Consider the following 14,639-nt stretch of genomic DNA (forward strand, 5'->3'; position numbering starts at 1 on the left):
CACTTTACTTATGTCCAGTGTCTCTTTCCACGTAGGCAGCAATTTTGGAGTTTGACATAAAAGTATCAATTTAGTTTTGAATGCTGCCATAAAGTCACATGACCTGGGTACTTTACCCATCCCCCCTTAAGACTTTCTCATGATATTAAGTTCAGATACTTAATGCCCCTCCCCCCCCACAGCCTGTCAAATGTCTGTATCCCCCAGGATACAGGAACCGTTTAAGGGTTAACCCTTAAACGGTTCCGAAAAGCCTGCTGCCAACTCTGATCTCAGGCTGCCTCCAAAACTCATTATTACTTGTTCAACACAAGGTTTTACATCACTCAGTGCTGTAAAATAAATGATTTGGTTCTAACACAAAGATATTTTGCCTGTGTTTATGTCACAAAAGTATCCCATAATGTCACATCTTACCAAATAATGCAGGTGGAGAAAATGACAAATTGTGAATGGCAAGACAACACATGTCTGAATAATGAAGACATGGTTTTAACAAGATCCGTTCTGTTAGCAAAATACTTCTTAACGCATTTACTACTGCGGAGGCTCGACTTCATTTGGTATCATTTTCATTATAACAGAACACAGCCACTGTTTAAATCCTCCCTCTGCAAATGAGGTGTCTAACAAAAGACTGACTTGGCTGCGGATCAATAGAGCACTTAAATGCAGAGCTTTTCTTAACAAGCCTCCCAATTGGTTGAAGAAATCTTTAATCCCATAATAAGCCACATCCCAATTAATGAAGTCTAAATGCAAAGGTGACACACAGTCCACATCCAGTTCATTTTTCATTCACCTTTTTCGCAGTTACTGCTGGGAAACACACCTGTGTGGGCAGCTGCTCTTCTCCTCTCATTTCTCTCAATGCCAGCCGTCTGTTGTGATGCCTTCAGGTACAGCTGAAAATGTGGCGACATCTCCACTGAGAGGCTGGTTGCAGCTGGGCCGGATTGAGAAGGAATAGGAATTCAGTACCATGTCAAAAAAACAATTCTGCTGTCTTCGTCTTCATGTGTTCACACTTAGAACTTGACTGCTTAAAGATTTGCATGACTTGTTTGGACTGAACCAAACAAAACTTTTTTTTTACAGACATAAGCAAAAACACATTAGCTATAAAAACTCCTGACAGAGATTAAAAAAAAAACCCTTAGGCCTATTTAGACACGCAAACTAATGCAAAGCAATAATTTCAGGATCCATTGAGTGGTGATTTTAGAGCTCATTATGCCAGTAATTACTTATTGTAGAGAGTTAAATGATGCATTAAGTCAGAATATCATTACATTTCTGATAAGCAGTGTGAGGTTTAGTGTTGGACACAGGAAGCATAGGGAATCAAACTGTCAACCCTATCAACATCACTCTCATATTTTTAACTGTATAGTGACAAATTAATATAGGCTATCTGCAAATTACTCATATGTGCAGGGATGGTTGACCTGACAATCATTTCCCTGCATTGTTACATATTAAAAACTTCCCGAAAACACCCCAAAGCCACACAGCATCATTATCATTATCATTATCATTAATTTGATTTGATACCAAAGGCTTATTTCATAACATTTCTCGTGGGTTCTCTTGCTAATGTAAAATGAACAGCACTTAATATTTTATATATAATAGGCAATTTCTCTTATTTTCATATGTTTATGGTGAAATTTTGTCTCAGCTATTTGTAGGCATATTATAAACCTTTAAATGTTAAGAAATATTCACATTTTCTAATACAGTTTTGGGAGGAGTGAATTATGTAACTGAGTGAGTCAAACCAGTGCACTGAGCAGTTCATGTTTTTCAGGGACTTTCTTCTGTCGAGTTGACCAGTGGAGTTCAGATGTACGGGGTTTCGGAGGAGTCCCTGAAGGCGGCGCTGGCACCGGTGGTGATCGCTGAGCTCCCCGGAGACTCCATGGAGAGGGACTGAGATGAAATAGGACTGGAGAGCGGATCATGGCGGCGCCTCTCGGGCGGGACAGCTTACCTGAACACTGGTCCTACGGGGTCTGCGCGGACGGCAGGGTCTTCTTCATCCAGTGAGTCAGACAGAGAGGACGGCCGCTTCGCTTCACCGCACCGTCTCCCCCGGGTTAACGGGAGTTGGCGGGGTCTAGTTACTTGCTGCTGTTACTGTTTCCTTCCCGGTGGTGTAACAGGTGTTTTTCTTTCTCTCTCTCTTTCCCCACCACCTCCTCCTCCACCTCCTCCACCACCTTCCCCCTCCTCTCCCGCTGTCTGTGTCCGTGCGGCAGCGATGAGACGCGGACCACCACCTGGCTGCACCCGCGCTCCGGTGAACCGGTCAACTCTGGACACATGATCCGCTCAGGTAGCTACTAGCTCGGCTCGGCTCGGCTGTGTGCGCGGCGCGCGGCGGCCGCTTGACCCCCGCGCGCTCATGTTGTTGTCCAGGCTGTGTTTACTTTGCTGAGTTGAGTGTAGCCTACAACTTTCAGGTGTCTCTCCAACAAGTGTTTGTGCTCTGGTCTCATTGCAGACCTGCCCGGGGGGTGGGAGGAAGGCTTTACGGACGAAGGAGCCTGTTACTTCATAAAGTAAGTACCCTACTACCTGTCTGTCTCACCGCTACGGTCACCTGCCTGCGCATTACTGGAAGTTACCGTGCAGCTTAATATGGCTCCTGCCTCTAATTCCCAGTGTGGATTTAAACGTGTGTGACTCTGCTGAGACTAACCTGCTGACCCTGTGATGACCCCTCTGCTGTGTTTTGAGATGCATGTGTTTTAGCCTACCTCATGTGCTGAATGAATATGCTTGTTCTCACAGTGTTTTTTCCCTGCATTGGTGCAAATTATGCAATGGATGGATGGATGCTCCTCACAGGGTTAATGATGGATATAGTGACGTAAATGATTGCATGTGGTACCTTATTTGGCTTCACTACATTTTTTTTTTTTTTTTTTTACCTCTTCCTTGCTCAAATCCTAGAACCACTTTGAATACCTTTTTTTTTTGTTTTTTTTTTGCATTCAGCCGTTGCTTGTGTAAATGTTCATTTGCATGCGTATTAGGAACCAAAGCCTGATGGATGCTGCATATCAACATTTTAGTACAAGAGAAAAAAAAGTCAGATTAAAAAATATTGGTCCATATTTTTCTTACTCTTTTATGTGACTTCACCAGAGCTGCAACTGACTATTATCTTTATTATGGATTAACCCCTTAAAATACACTCTCCCACCTGCCAGGAGCTTGGCAGTGCTACTTTAGATGTACTCAGGTCTGTGCCAGTGGGACTGAAGCCTGTGTGAAGACTGATTGAACTAGTCGTCACACGGCCTTGACAAACTGTAAATTGTTTGAAAGCTTCAAATCTCCTGATTCTATCTGAGCAAAGTATTTCAGGATGTAGGCTACACATTTCTGCAGCAGCTGTCCACACAGAGCTGGTTCAGAGATAAGGCTGTGTTAACACCATAAAGCTACTGCTACAGGTACTGAAGCTGCGCGTGCTGAAGGTTCTGCTGCAGACGTTAAAGGCCATTTTTATCATACACAGTCAAATCTGCAAAAGTGCATCTGTCTCCAGTTTACCCTCAAACTGCTGTGATCATTTCTACACAACATGTTAACAGTTTGAAGACCTGACTCCATAACAGGGTACACAGTTGTATATTAGTCAACTCAGACCCTCCTCAAACCAGTCCATAGGTCAGTGATTCCCAACTTTTTTGGCTCGTAACCACATTTTGACATCATGTCTGGCGACCCCCGATCACGTGCGATCGCGGCTGTCAGTCATGCGTCAGCTCAGATATTTTTATATGCTGCATTTTATTTGAACTCGATTTATTGTCGAGAAAGTGAAAGTATAGAATAGAGTTGAAGAAAAGCAAATCTCCCTGCACAGCCACAGTTCCTCAGGTGCAGGTGGGTAGCAGGAGTGCGTAAAATCAACAGAAAAAGACGGCCACCGCACACTGATAAGACTCTGCTGATATACTTTTATTATGAACAACGCGTTTCGCTTTCTGTTTAAGGTTGTGTGTGGTATTTTTAATCATAAATTTTAAAAGAATAACAATTAGTTAAAAGAAAATTTTCATCAGTAATTTTTAAAAAAAATCAATTACTAGAGTTGTGTTTTGTGACAAGGTGACACCTGGTGGCTCTAGATAGAGTTATAGTGATGTAGCTTAAAGGGATAGTTCAACATTTTGGCAAATTGCCCCTTTGCTATAATCGCTATAGTCATAGCAGTAGGTTCATTACCTTTAATTGTAGGTGTAAGCTATTTTCAGTACGGCGGAGCGCAGCAGCTGGCTGCTCAGAGCTACGCTATGGAGGCTAACGGAATTTCTTGGTTTCCCTCATTAAACTCATCAAATTCAACATCCCAAAACTCCACAGCGCTTTTGTAGACAAGTTGTGACCTGCACAACCACCACGCTATGAGATAATGACGGAACGATACGAAACGGAGCCGTTTTCGAGGTAAATTCATACAAAACCGCTGATGCGCGTTGCGTTCAGGGACAGTTTTTCAGCAAGCAGTCTCCGTATTTACCCTGTATTTACCTCGAAAACGGCTCCGTTTCGTATCGTTCCGTCATTATCTCATAGCGTGGTGGTTGTGCAGGTCACAACTTGTCTACAAAAGCGCTGTGGAGTTTTGGGATGTTGAATTTGATGAGTTTAATGAGGGAAACCAAGAAATTCCGTTAGCCTCCATAGCGTAGCTCTGAGCAGCCAGCTGCTGCGCTCCGCCGTACTGAAAATAGCTTACACCTACAATTAAAGGTAATGAACCTACTGCTATGACTATAGCGATTATGGCAATGGGCCAATTTGCCAAAATGTTGAACTATCCCTTTAAATAGTGGCATTGGCAGGACAGGAATATTATACAAGTCAGTGATGTTCAATACCAAAATAAGACTAACAGTTTGTCTTGTGTCTGTTATTTAAGTGAATTATATTCTTATTATTGTATTAACCATAACAGTAAAGACTGTAATCAAGCCATGATCGCTAATTGCGGTAACCATGGTGATGAAGGTCTGGTACAGTTGGTACAGTCTGTGTGTTTACCCATGCTCCCCTGGGTGGTAGAGGTGTGAAAAAAAACTGCCATGCTGAGGTTAGAGGACTGGTTGATCTGACCTCTGTGCAGCAGCAGCAGCAGCTTGTTGTGTTAATTCAAGTGCAATTTCAGTGTGAGAGGTTTACGGCTTGAATTATCATATGGTTAACCCTTCTGTCCCCTCCATTTTTTCTTTCTTTCTTATTTCCTCTTTCATTGAGGAAGGTTCTGGGTAAATGCAGAGACTGCTTGCTGAAAAACTGTCCCTGAAGACAACACGCATCAGTGGTTTTACATGAATTTACCTTGAAAACGACTCCATCTCGTAACTTTCCGTTATTATCTCATAGCGTGGTGAATGTGCAGGTCACAACTTGTCCACCAGAGCGTTTTGGAGTTGTTGGATTGTGTATTTGATGAGTTTGATAAGGGAAACCAAGAAATCCCATTAGCTCTGAGCAGCTCGCGGCTCTGCTCCGCCGTTCTAAAAATAGCTTGCACCGACAATTAAAGGTAACAAACCTACTCCTATGACTACAGTATAGCGATTATGGCAATGGGCCAATTTTCCAAAATGTTGAACTATCCCTTTAAGCAATATCGAATTAATAATGCCTTACGGAAACAGTAAAATTCGATTAAATATCATCAATATCGCAAAATACGGTTGATCTCATTGGATTTTCTCTTGATCGATACAAAGTTTATGCGACAAATGCTGATGGAAACAGGATAAATGTGAGTTGCGATCGTGTTTTATGTCAATTCTTCTCTGTATTCCAGCTGTTCAAAGACACGGTGGAGTAAACAAAGAAAGATGCAGGTGTACAGGCGACAGACTGGCTTCATGTGAAGTGTCATCATCTCCCAGACCAGTTTTTTAAGCGCTGCCGCTCACAAACCCCAGGTGACAGGTCTCTCTGGTGTCTGTAGGATTCAACATGCGGTGAATCTGAATCTGCATTAAAATAGTGTTTACACGCCACTGTCGTCTGATGACAGGTATGTCGCATTATAAGCACCAGCCTGTAGTCTAGAACTTGTGCAACAGCCTGTTTACCAACTGAACTTGGCTGGCGTGCGTATGGCTCAGTGGTTTCTAGGCAACGACTCCATCAGCTCGTCACACCTTGACCTCGGATAAACAGTTAAAGATGAAGGATGGATGTCCTTCTATTTTGTGATATAGTACAAAAGTGAATGGAAACACCTTCATTTGCAAGAAAAACAATTGGATGCACCAATATGATCGCAAAACAGCACCTGACGTCATTACACACGGCTTTTTATTGGATTTAAAGCTCTGAGATGGAAATGCACTTGAGCTGGCATTATTTGCATTAATATTTTTTATTGATATTTAGATCATTTGATTGCCAAGTGGATGGAACCATGGTTATTGACCCTGCACAGATAGAGGATGGATGGAGGGATGGGTTTTGGCTGATATAATATTGAGGGTTACTTAAAGCCACAGTCATGCTCTGCAGAATTACTCTTGTATGATTATTGTCTTACTCTTATTCTGTGCCATTGGAGACTCAGGTGTGTCTCTCTTCATCCTGCGGCTCAGCACATCCTGCTATGTGATCACAACAGTCCTCTCTCTGAGCTGAGTGGCTTTCAGCAGCGATGTAGACCTGCTCATGTCTCGACACACCGGGTGACGTTTGTGTTTTCTTCTGTGTGTGGGTGTGTTTTGGAGGACTCCATGGTGGATAATTGATTAGCAACTGCGGCAGTGTGTGTGGCTGCTGTTGTGTTCACCTTGTGACTCTGTGTGTGTCATGACGGCTAAATGTGGTCCTGCAGCAGAGCCGGTTGTGAATACATTAGTCGCTGTAGTGTCAAAACTGTACAAGATGCGGTCATGGAACGTCACAGGTGTGTAGTTGACATCAGTTTGAACACAGCGTGTCTAACCCAGTGTACCAGTGTTATAATGTATTAATAATGACAGGTGCACATCAGTGTTTTGACAGGTGTCATGGCTGGTCTGATCCCATCACAGGAGGGGCTCCACTTCCCCTGGCTGCTGCTGAATAGTCATGTGATCATCTGCAAGAGGGAGAAATCACATGGAGGCTGTTAGACGTGTTGACTCGGACACTAATCTGCTGTTTTGTCATTTCCTTAAAACTCCCTCAGTGGGATTTTAGTGTTTTACAGCTCGTCTCCACTGAGCTATTGTGCTGACAGATTTAAGTGTCTTTGCAGATAAGAGGGACCAAGGGTCAGTTGTGTTTCCGTTGTTGATGCCTCCCAGTTTTTTGCAAGTTTACACGGTTTTAGATTCAAAGGAAACGTTGTCAGAATTCAGGCTGTTTGCAAAGTATCTGGTTGTGTTAGATGTTAATTAAAATTCCTCTGAATCAATCCTGATCTGCAGGCGATGTGTGACTCAGACTCTGTGTTGGCACTCATTGATAAAACACATGCAACTGCCAATTACTGTTTCTCTTTCAATGAATCCTCCACATCCTCTCTGAACACATCCACCTAAGTATTATTCCACCATCCGTCACCTGAAATTTAAATTTTTTCAGGTTGCATGTATAACTCGATCTTCTCTGTCACTAACAATAGCTGACATGTTTTTCGGGCAAAGAACTTCACTCTCGCCTCCTCCCCCATGAATTCACCAGGAGAGGAAAAAAACGCGATTTCTAATTGGGCTTCTTGTTGACGTCAGTAAGAAGCCGAGGAGGGGCCAGGCAGGGGGAAAACCACCCCCACGCTGCAAGCGGTAGCTGTGAAACAGGCGAAACGCTATTTTTTTTCCTGCTGTAGTGCTGTTATTACTTCACTTTATTAAGTTTTAATATTTTTTCATGTGAGTAGGTAGCTTCCAGAGGACTCAAGATTGCGTATTTTTCTCGCGAGAGCAAAATTGGGTACACAAATAGGGCTAAATCAAGGTGAATGTTGCATATTGTTTCTCAAAAATTTGCATTTAAAACCCCTTCAACACCTGAAACAGATATAAATACCAGGTGATGTATCCTTTGAAATTAACATGCTCACATGTTCTCATTTAGGGGCAATCCAGGGCTCCAGTCTGCCCCTAAATGGAGGCGTTTTGCCCCTAAAATTTGAGACAGTGCAAGAATTTTTTCATCTACATGCGCATGTGCATCTTGGCTGTTGCAACATGGAAGGGGCAACTCAAAGAATCTGGAATCTGCCATTACAGGTGGCAGGCACAGTGTGTGTGAGGATCATGAATGAAAAGAATAAGAAATGTCAATATTTGCTTTGATTTCAATTCAAACAGTGTGCAGCCCTAAATTATCTGCTTGTGCCCCTCGAAGTTAGGGTCCATGTAAATTAAGTTAGTCTGGAGCCCTGCAATGCAATTAACCAAAAAGTTTCTAAACCACAATTAGAATTAGATCATTTGATTCATACTTAATGCACACATACAAACACACTGTCCTGTGTTCACTCATGCGGCTCCGCCCCGTCTCCCTGATGTCAGTCCGGGTTGACTGGAGGCCAAGCTGCTGACATGGATGACACAGGAGCAAACACCGAGCCTCAGGGTGTGTCCTCACTGTCAGGTTTTAGTTGACATCGCTTTGTCTGATGTCTCCGTCTGGACTTTTGGACAGTCGGCTGCTTCAGTTAGAAAACTTCAGGATGGTGTGTTGTGTAGTCGGAAGGAGCAGAAACAGAGATGACTTGCTTTCTTATCTGGTCTTATCAGTCACCACTAACTGACAGTGGTTGATGCAACGTAGATAGTGACCAAAGGTAACACCATCATGTTGCCAAAGAGAGAGACACTGATTAAGAAATCATTCATTAATCACAATCATCTTGATATGAATTGAATTGTCTGGTTACAGGTAGCTACAGAGGTTTGGCTTGTACATTGAGCTAAGTTTGTTGCCACTCTGCCTGAGCAGGACATGTGTTTGTTGTCTGTGTCCCTCTCCAACCTTTTAATCTGTTTATGAATGGTATTTGTTGAACAGAAATAACAAGGTGAAGTAATAACAACCTTGAAATCCAATATCCTATTCACATGGAAGGTGGACTATTTATCTGGAGGCCATGTTTGTATAACACTCCCCCAGGGCTGCACCGCTGTCTGTGTCTTCTATCCCAAAAATGTTTTTCATCTTTTTATTACCAGCAAAAAGAACAGCAGAGCTCCTACTGTGTCTCTGTCTCTGTCTCCACTGCCCCTGCTCACCCTCTTCTCTTCTCTTCTCTTCTCTTCTCTTCTCTTCTCTTCTCTTCTCTTCTCTTCTCTTCTCTTCTCTTCGACAACCTGTTGACAGCTTGAAGTCTGTATTGATCTCTCTCATACATCTGCAGCTATTACTTTCATACTCACTAGATCAGTGAGTATGAAGCTTAATTTTGCCTAAAGTTCATTTCTTTAAATGAACGTCAGCCACAGGGGAAGGCAGAGCTTCTCTTTGAGTCTGATCACAGTCACTGATCAGACAACGGGGGGTTTAAACAGTTCAGATCTATCGTATTGTCGACTGATTTAAAATAAATCCATGACTGAATGTGTTTAAACATACAAATTTGAAGTAGTGACAGTCATCCAAGAAAAGAGACTAAAGGCTTACTTCCATAGTGATCTGGTTAGTAACAAGTGCTGGGGATTGTTCAGACAGCACTGCACTGTGCTGATGGATGATGATTGCTTTCCTATTAATTTTGAATTAATTTATTGTTATCATAATATATTTAGTTTCATATATAGAACTTGCTGCATTGCAGATGCTGTGCATTATACCACTCTCACACACACACACACACACACACACACACACACACACACACACACACACACACACACACACAACTTAAAGGGATAGTTCAACATTTTTGCAAATTGGCCTATTGCCATAATCCCTATAGTCATAGCAGTAGGTTCATTATCTTTAATTGTCGGTGCATGTTGTTTTTAGATTGGCGGGGCAGCGACGCGAGCTGCACGGTATTTACGCATTTCCCTCATCAAACTAAATACACAATCCAACAACTCCAAAACAGTCTGGTGGACAAGCTGTGACCTGCACATTCACCACGCTATGAAATGATAATGTAACATTACAAGATGGAGATGTTTTCGAGGCAAATACGTGTCTGGAATGTAGTTCCGGCTGCTGGGTGGAGTGATTTCAAAAGCAAGTATTTGAGTATTTGCTTCATGTGTCGCAATATTACATAATAATACGCTATTATTTCATAGCGTAGTGAATGTCCAGGTTACAACTTGTCCACCAGAGCGTGTTTGAGTTGTTGGATTGTGTATTTAGTTTAATGAGGGAAACGTGGAAATACCGTGCAGCTCACGTCTCTGCCCTGCTGATCTAAAAACAGCTTGCACAGACAATTAAAGGTAATGAACCTATTCTAAAACTATTGGGATTATGGCAATAGGCAAATTTGCCAAAATGTTGAACTATCCCTTTAAAGGGATAGTTCAACCAAAATTGAAATTTCACTCATTATCTTCTCACCCTCATGTGGACTAAGGACTGGGAGAAGTTTCAGAGTCCTCCGTGGCTTCTCTGAGTTACAGGAGGTCTCGGCGTAGCAGTGCATGTCCATAAAACGGTTGCAAATGGATACCACTTTTCTTCGTAACAAAAAGACTCACCAAAAAACATCCAAATACCTCCATGCTGCTCGTATGTAATGTCCGTCTTGTATTGAAGCCCCGAAATGCGAAATTGTTATGAAAAAAATTAAATAAGTCTATATTTCAAGCTTGTTTGTAGTGGAAGCTTCTCGAAGCTCCTCTTCCCGGTTCTGCTACAAAGCAAGCTTGAAATTACTAATAATTTGAAATTATTATTATTTAATTTTCTCGGGACAATTTCGCATTTTGGGGCTTCAATACAAGACGGACATTACATACGAGCAGCATGGAGGTATTTGGATGTTTTTTGGTGTGTCTTTTTGTTACGAAGACAGTTGGTATCCATTTGCAACCGTTATATGGACATGCACTGCTACGCCGAGACCCCCTGTAACTCAGAGAAGCCACGGAGGACTCTGAAACTTCTCCCAGCCCTTAGTCCACATGAGGGGGAGGAGATAATGAGTGCAATTTGAATTTTGGGTGAACTATCCCTTTAAAGTTCCATATGACTGATGTCGATGGTTTGTTGGTTTGTTGGTATTAACAACAGGTGATTGCTGCCTAGAGGCATTCATTCACATCTACCAATAAGACGTCTGATCAGTGGCTGAGGAGAAGCTGCTCTCTGTACAGAAGCTGCTGTGATGAAACCGTGGAGCTGAACACACAGACAGTCACTGAGTCTCTGAGGCGGCTGCAGACAGCTGCTGACTCACCTGCTGCAGCCCCGAGCAGTGTAGTTACATGTCAGTCTACAGGCTTTGTACACATTTGCTTTTGATATATCTGTTCTTTTTTTTTTTTACCGTAGCGTGTCTCATAAAGTGAAGTCATTCCTCCTGATGTTAGTGGACTGTTTCAGTCGTGCTTCCCTGTAGTGCTACAAAAACTTGTGTGTTCCTGTTCTTTGCCTGGGCTTGCTTTAATAATCCCCTCTCACGTCCGTCCGTGGTTAAGTGCGATGTAAGTACGTGTTTGCTTTGTTTGACAACTCCTTCCTCCATGGAGCTAAAGCCGCTCTCACACATACCTCTATCAGAGGTGAGCTGTCACTTAGTGTGCATAAGACCTGTTTGTCTAACAGTCTCACTCTGTGTGCCTCCGTCCTGTGTTTGCTCACACCCATACCTAGGTAGATGCTCACAGACATGATGCGTGACTAGGGATGTCATGATGATAGATTTTCTGGGTACGATTATTGCCAGAGAAATAATTACAGTTTACGATTATCACGATTATTATGCATCAGTAAATTTCACAGCACTATGAATGTGTAAAATGAAATATAGTCAAAATAAAATTACATTACCAGGCTAATCTCTAATCTAATATGGGACCAGTTATTAATCCCCCGGGGGAAGTATTTGAAATATTTAAAGGGATAGTTCATTCAAAATTCAAATTTCACTCATTATCTACTCACCCTCATGTCGACTAAGAGCTGTGAGAATTTTCACAGTCCTTCGTGCCTTCTCTGAGTTACGGGGGGGTCCGCGCAGCAGTATTTGTCCATATAATGGTTGTCAATGGATACCAACTTTCTTCGTCCAAAAAGACACACCAAAAAACATTCAAATACCTCCATGCTGCTCGTCTGTAATGTCCCTCTTGTATTGAAGCCCCGACATGAGAAATTGTTCTGAAAGAAATTAAACAAGTCTATATTTTAAGCTTGTTTGTAGCGGAAGCTCCCAGTGTCTCGGTGCACTGCTCTTCCTGTGTCAGTGACCGGCGGAACAATTTCTCATGTCGGGGCTTCAATACAAGAGGGACATTACAGACGAGCAGCATGGAGGTATTTGAATGTTTTTTGGTGTGTCTTTTTGGACAAAGAAAAGTGGTATCCATTCACAACCATTATATGGACAAATACTGCTGCGCGGACCCCCCCGTAACTCAGAGATGGCACAGAGGACTCTGAAAATTCTCACAGCTCTTAGTCGACATGAGGGTGAGTAGATAATGAGTGAAATTTGAATTTTGGGTGAACTATCCAAGTCATTAATTGCCATCTATACCAATATCAGAAAGTGACGGTATTTAGGAATCTTTACGATCATTTAGCCTAATTGTGGCGTTTAATACCGCGATTAATTGTGAAAACAAGCAATCGTGACCTCCCTATGCGTGACTCTCCCTTCCCTCCGAGGGGCCTCCAGATGGCCCCCCCCCCACCCCTCCTACCTCCTCCTCCTCTCCATCCTGCAGCCACTCCCAGCAGGGGGCTTCTGGGGAGCAGAGCCGATCAGATCCAAGGAGGGATAAACCTCCTGCAGGAACGTCTGCATGACTGGCTTCACTGAAGAGGATTGAAGGAAGCCGGGGGGGGAGAGAGGGAGAGAGCACACACACATGCACACACACAGACACACACACTGATACAAAAAGTGAGGGAGCTAACCTGAGTTATACAGGAAATGAGTGTTGGTAGTAGAGGACAGCTGGTTGTGTCCTACAGGCCTCAGCTCTGTCCTTTCTCTTAATCCTGCTGCTCCACTCATCACAGTGGTAGAGACATGGTCATTGGCCAGTGCCTGATTCAACCGTCCAGTGATGCTCCAAACAAAAAGGCAGCTTATTACTTCTGGCGTCCTGTTTTAATTTTAGTTTTAGTCAGTCTTTGTGTCAAACTGACATTTTAGGTTTTATTAGTTTCACGTTCATACTTTTTTTTGTCTAATCAGGTTTCAGTCGACTAAAAGTCTGAGAATTTTAGTCTTATTTTAGTCAGAATAACCCATGACTATTTTCATCTAGTTTTAGTCGATGAAAACTGGTGACATTTTAGTCTAGTTTTAGTCAATGATTTTAATCTCTTTCTAGTAATGTAATTCTATTTAACCCAGTCAATAAAGTATAATTACCCAGTATAGTATAGATCATGGGTCTTCAACGTTTTTCAGGCCAAGGACCCCCAAACTGATGGAGAGATGAAGCAGGGACCCCCTACTTTAAATATTTATAAAATTGTGTATTATATTAAACTAGGCCTAGTAGCCTATATAAACGTACCCTGGATTCAATACTCAGCTATTCAATTAATACACAGGTTCATATATTCATGGTCGTTCCACTGCCATTTATAAACAGACCTTATTAACTCACACCAAGGCCAATATCAACAATGTCTTTCAATTGAATGATAATCATGCATGGAAGCTATTCAAATTGTCGTTTTTATTCTAAGCATAAATGTGGAAACAAAAAAACAAACAAAATGGTACTATCAACCAAAGGTTTCATGACCCCCCTGCAGCACCTCTGCGGACCCAGTAGGGGTCAAGGACCTCCTGTTGAAGACCTCTGGTATAGATGAAACCACTTCTAGTCAAACTAACAAGACTATGGCTCTGGCCAAACCCATTTCACAATTCAAACATGGTTATCTTATTATATCTTCTTTCTTAAATTGTGGTCAACGATAACCCACCGCAGCTGCATCTTCTAAATAATGCCGCGAGTGGGGATTGAGACAGCGACGTTGCTGCCTAGGAAACAGAAATACTGCAAAATAAAAATAATAATGTGACTAAACATTATAAGGTTATTTTGTCTCGTCTCGTCTCATTTTTATTTTGTAAACCACATTTAGTCTCGTTTTTATTTGTCAGCAATATTGCGTTATATATTCCATGATCGTCACATGACCACCAATTACGTTGCGTCTTGTCTCGTTTTCGTCATGTGATAAAGGTTCGTTGATGACGATATTTCATCACAGTTTTCGTTGACAAAAGCAACGCTACTTACTACAAAAAAAAAATAGGGTCCACTCTCTACCCCTCTCATAAGAAACTGCAATAAATGCGTTGTTTGCTCCCTGCTCTGGCCTCACCTCCCTCTCTGCCATACAAGGACCACTACATACTGTATGTTTACCTGTGAGATGATTATGGTATGTTGTTACCTGGGGTCATTCTTATCACACCCAGTCTGTAGGCTGCGGTGTCGATGGCCGGGTGTGAGGAAAGAGTG

At 42.4% G+C, this 14,639-nt stretch overlaps 1 protein-coding gene across 13 annotated transcripts in view; it reads left to right on the top strand.

Annotated features, from left to right (window-relative positions):
* The first annotated feature begins 1,867 nt into the window (after positions 1–1,867).
* Positions 1,868–14,639, top strand: part of LOC146985434 (pleckstrin homology domain-containing family A member 7-like) — a 195,957-nt gene continuing 183,185 nt past the window's right edge. For 12 of the 13 annotated variants that reach the window (XM_085778396.1, XM_085778399.1, XM_085778390.1 and 9 more), the window contains exons 1-3: positions 1,868–2,045; positions 2,262–2,338; positions 2,507–2,564. In XM_085778396.1, the coding sequence (XP_085634522.1) occupies positions 1,963–2,045; positions 2,262–2,338; positions 2,507–2,564 (218 nt within the window). In that variant the 5' untranslated portion in view covers positions 1,868–1,962. The remainder of the gene's footprint in view (positions 2,046–2,261; positions 2,339–2,506; positions 2,565–14,639) is intronic. The other variant, XM_085778404.1, reaches the window with a different exon arrangement.

Source organism: Trachurus japonicus, chromosome 6 (genome assembly GCF_045865225.1).
Source record: "Trachurus japonicus isolate A0001 chromosome 6, Traja_1.0".
NCBI classification, from domain to species: Eukaryota; Metazoa; Chordata; class Actinopteri; order Carangiformes; family Carangidae; genus Trachurus; species Trachurus japonicus.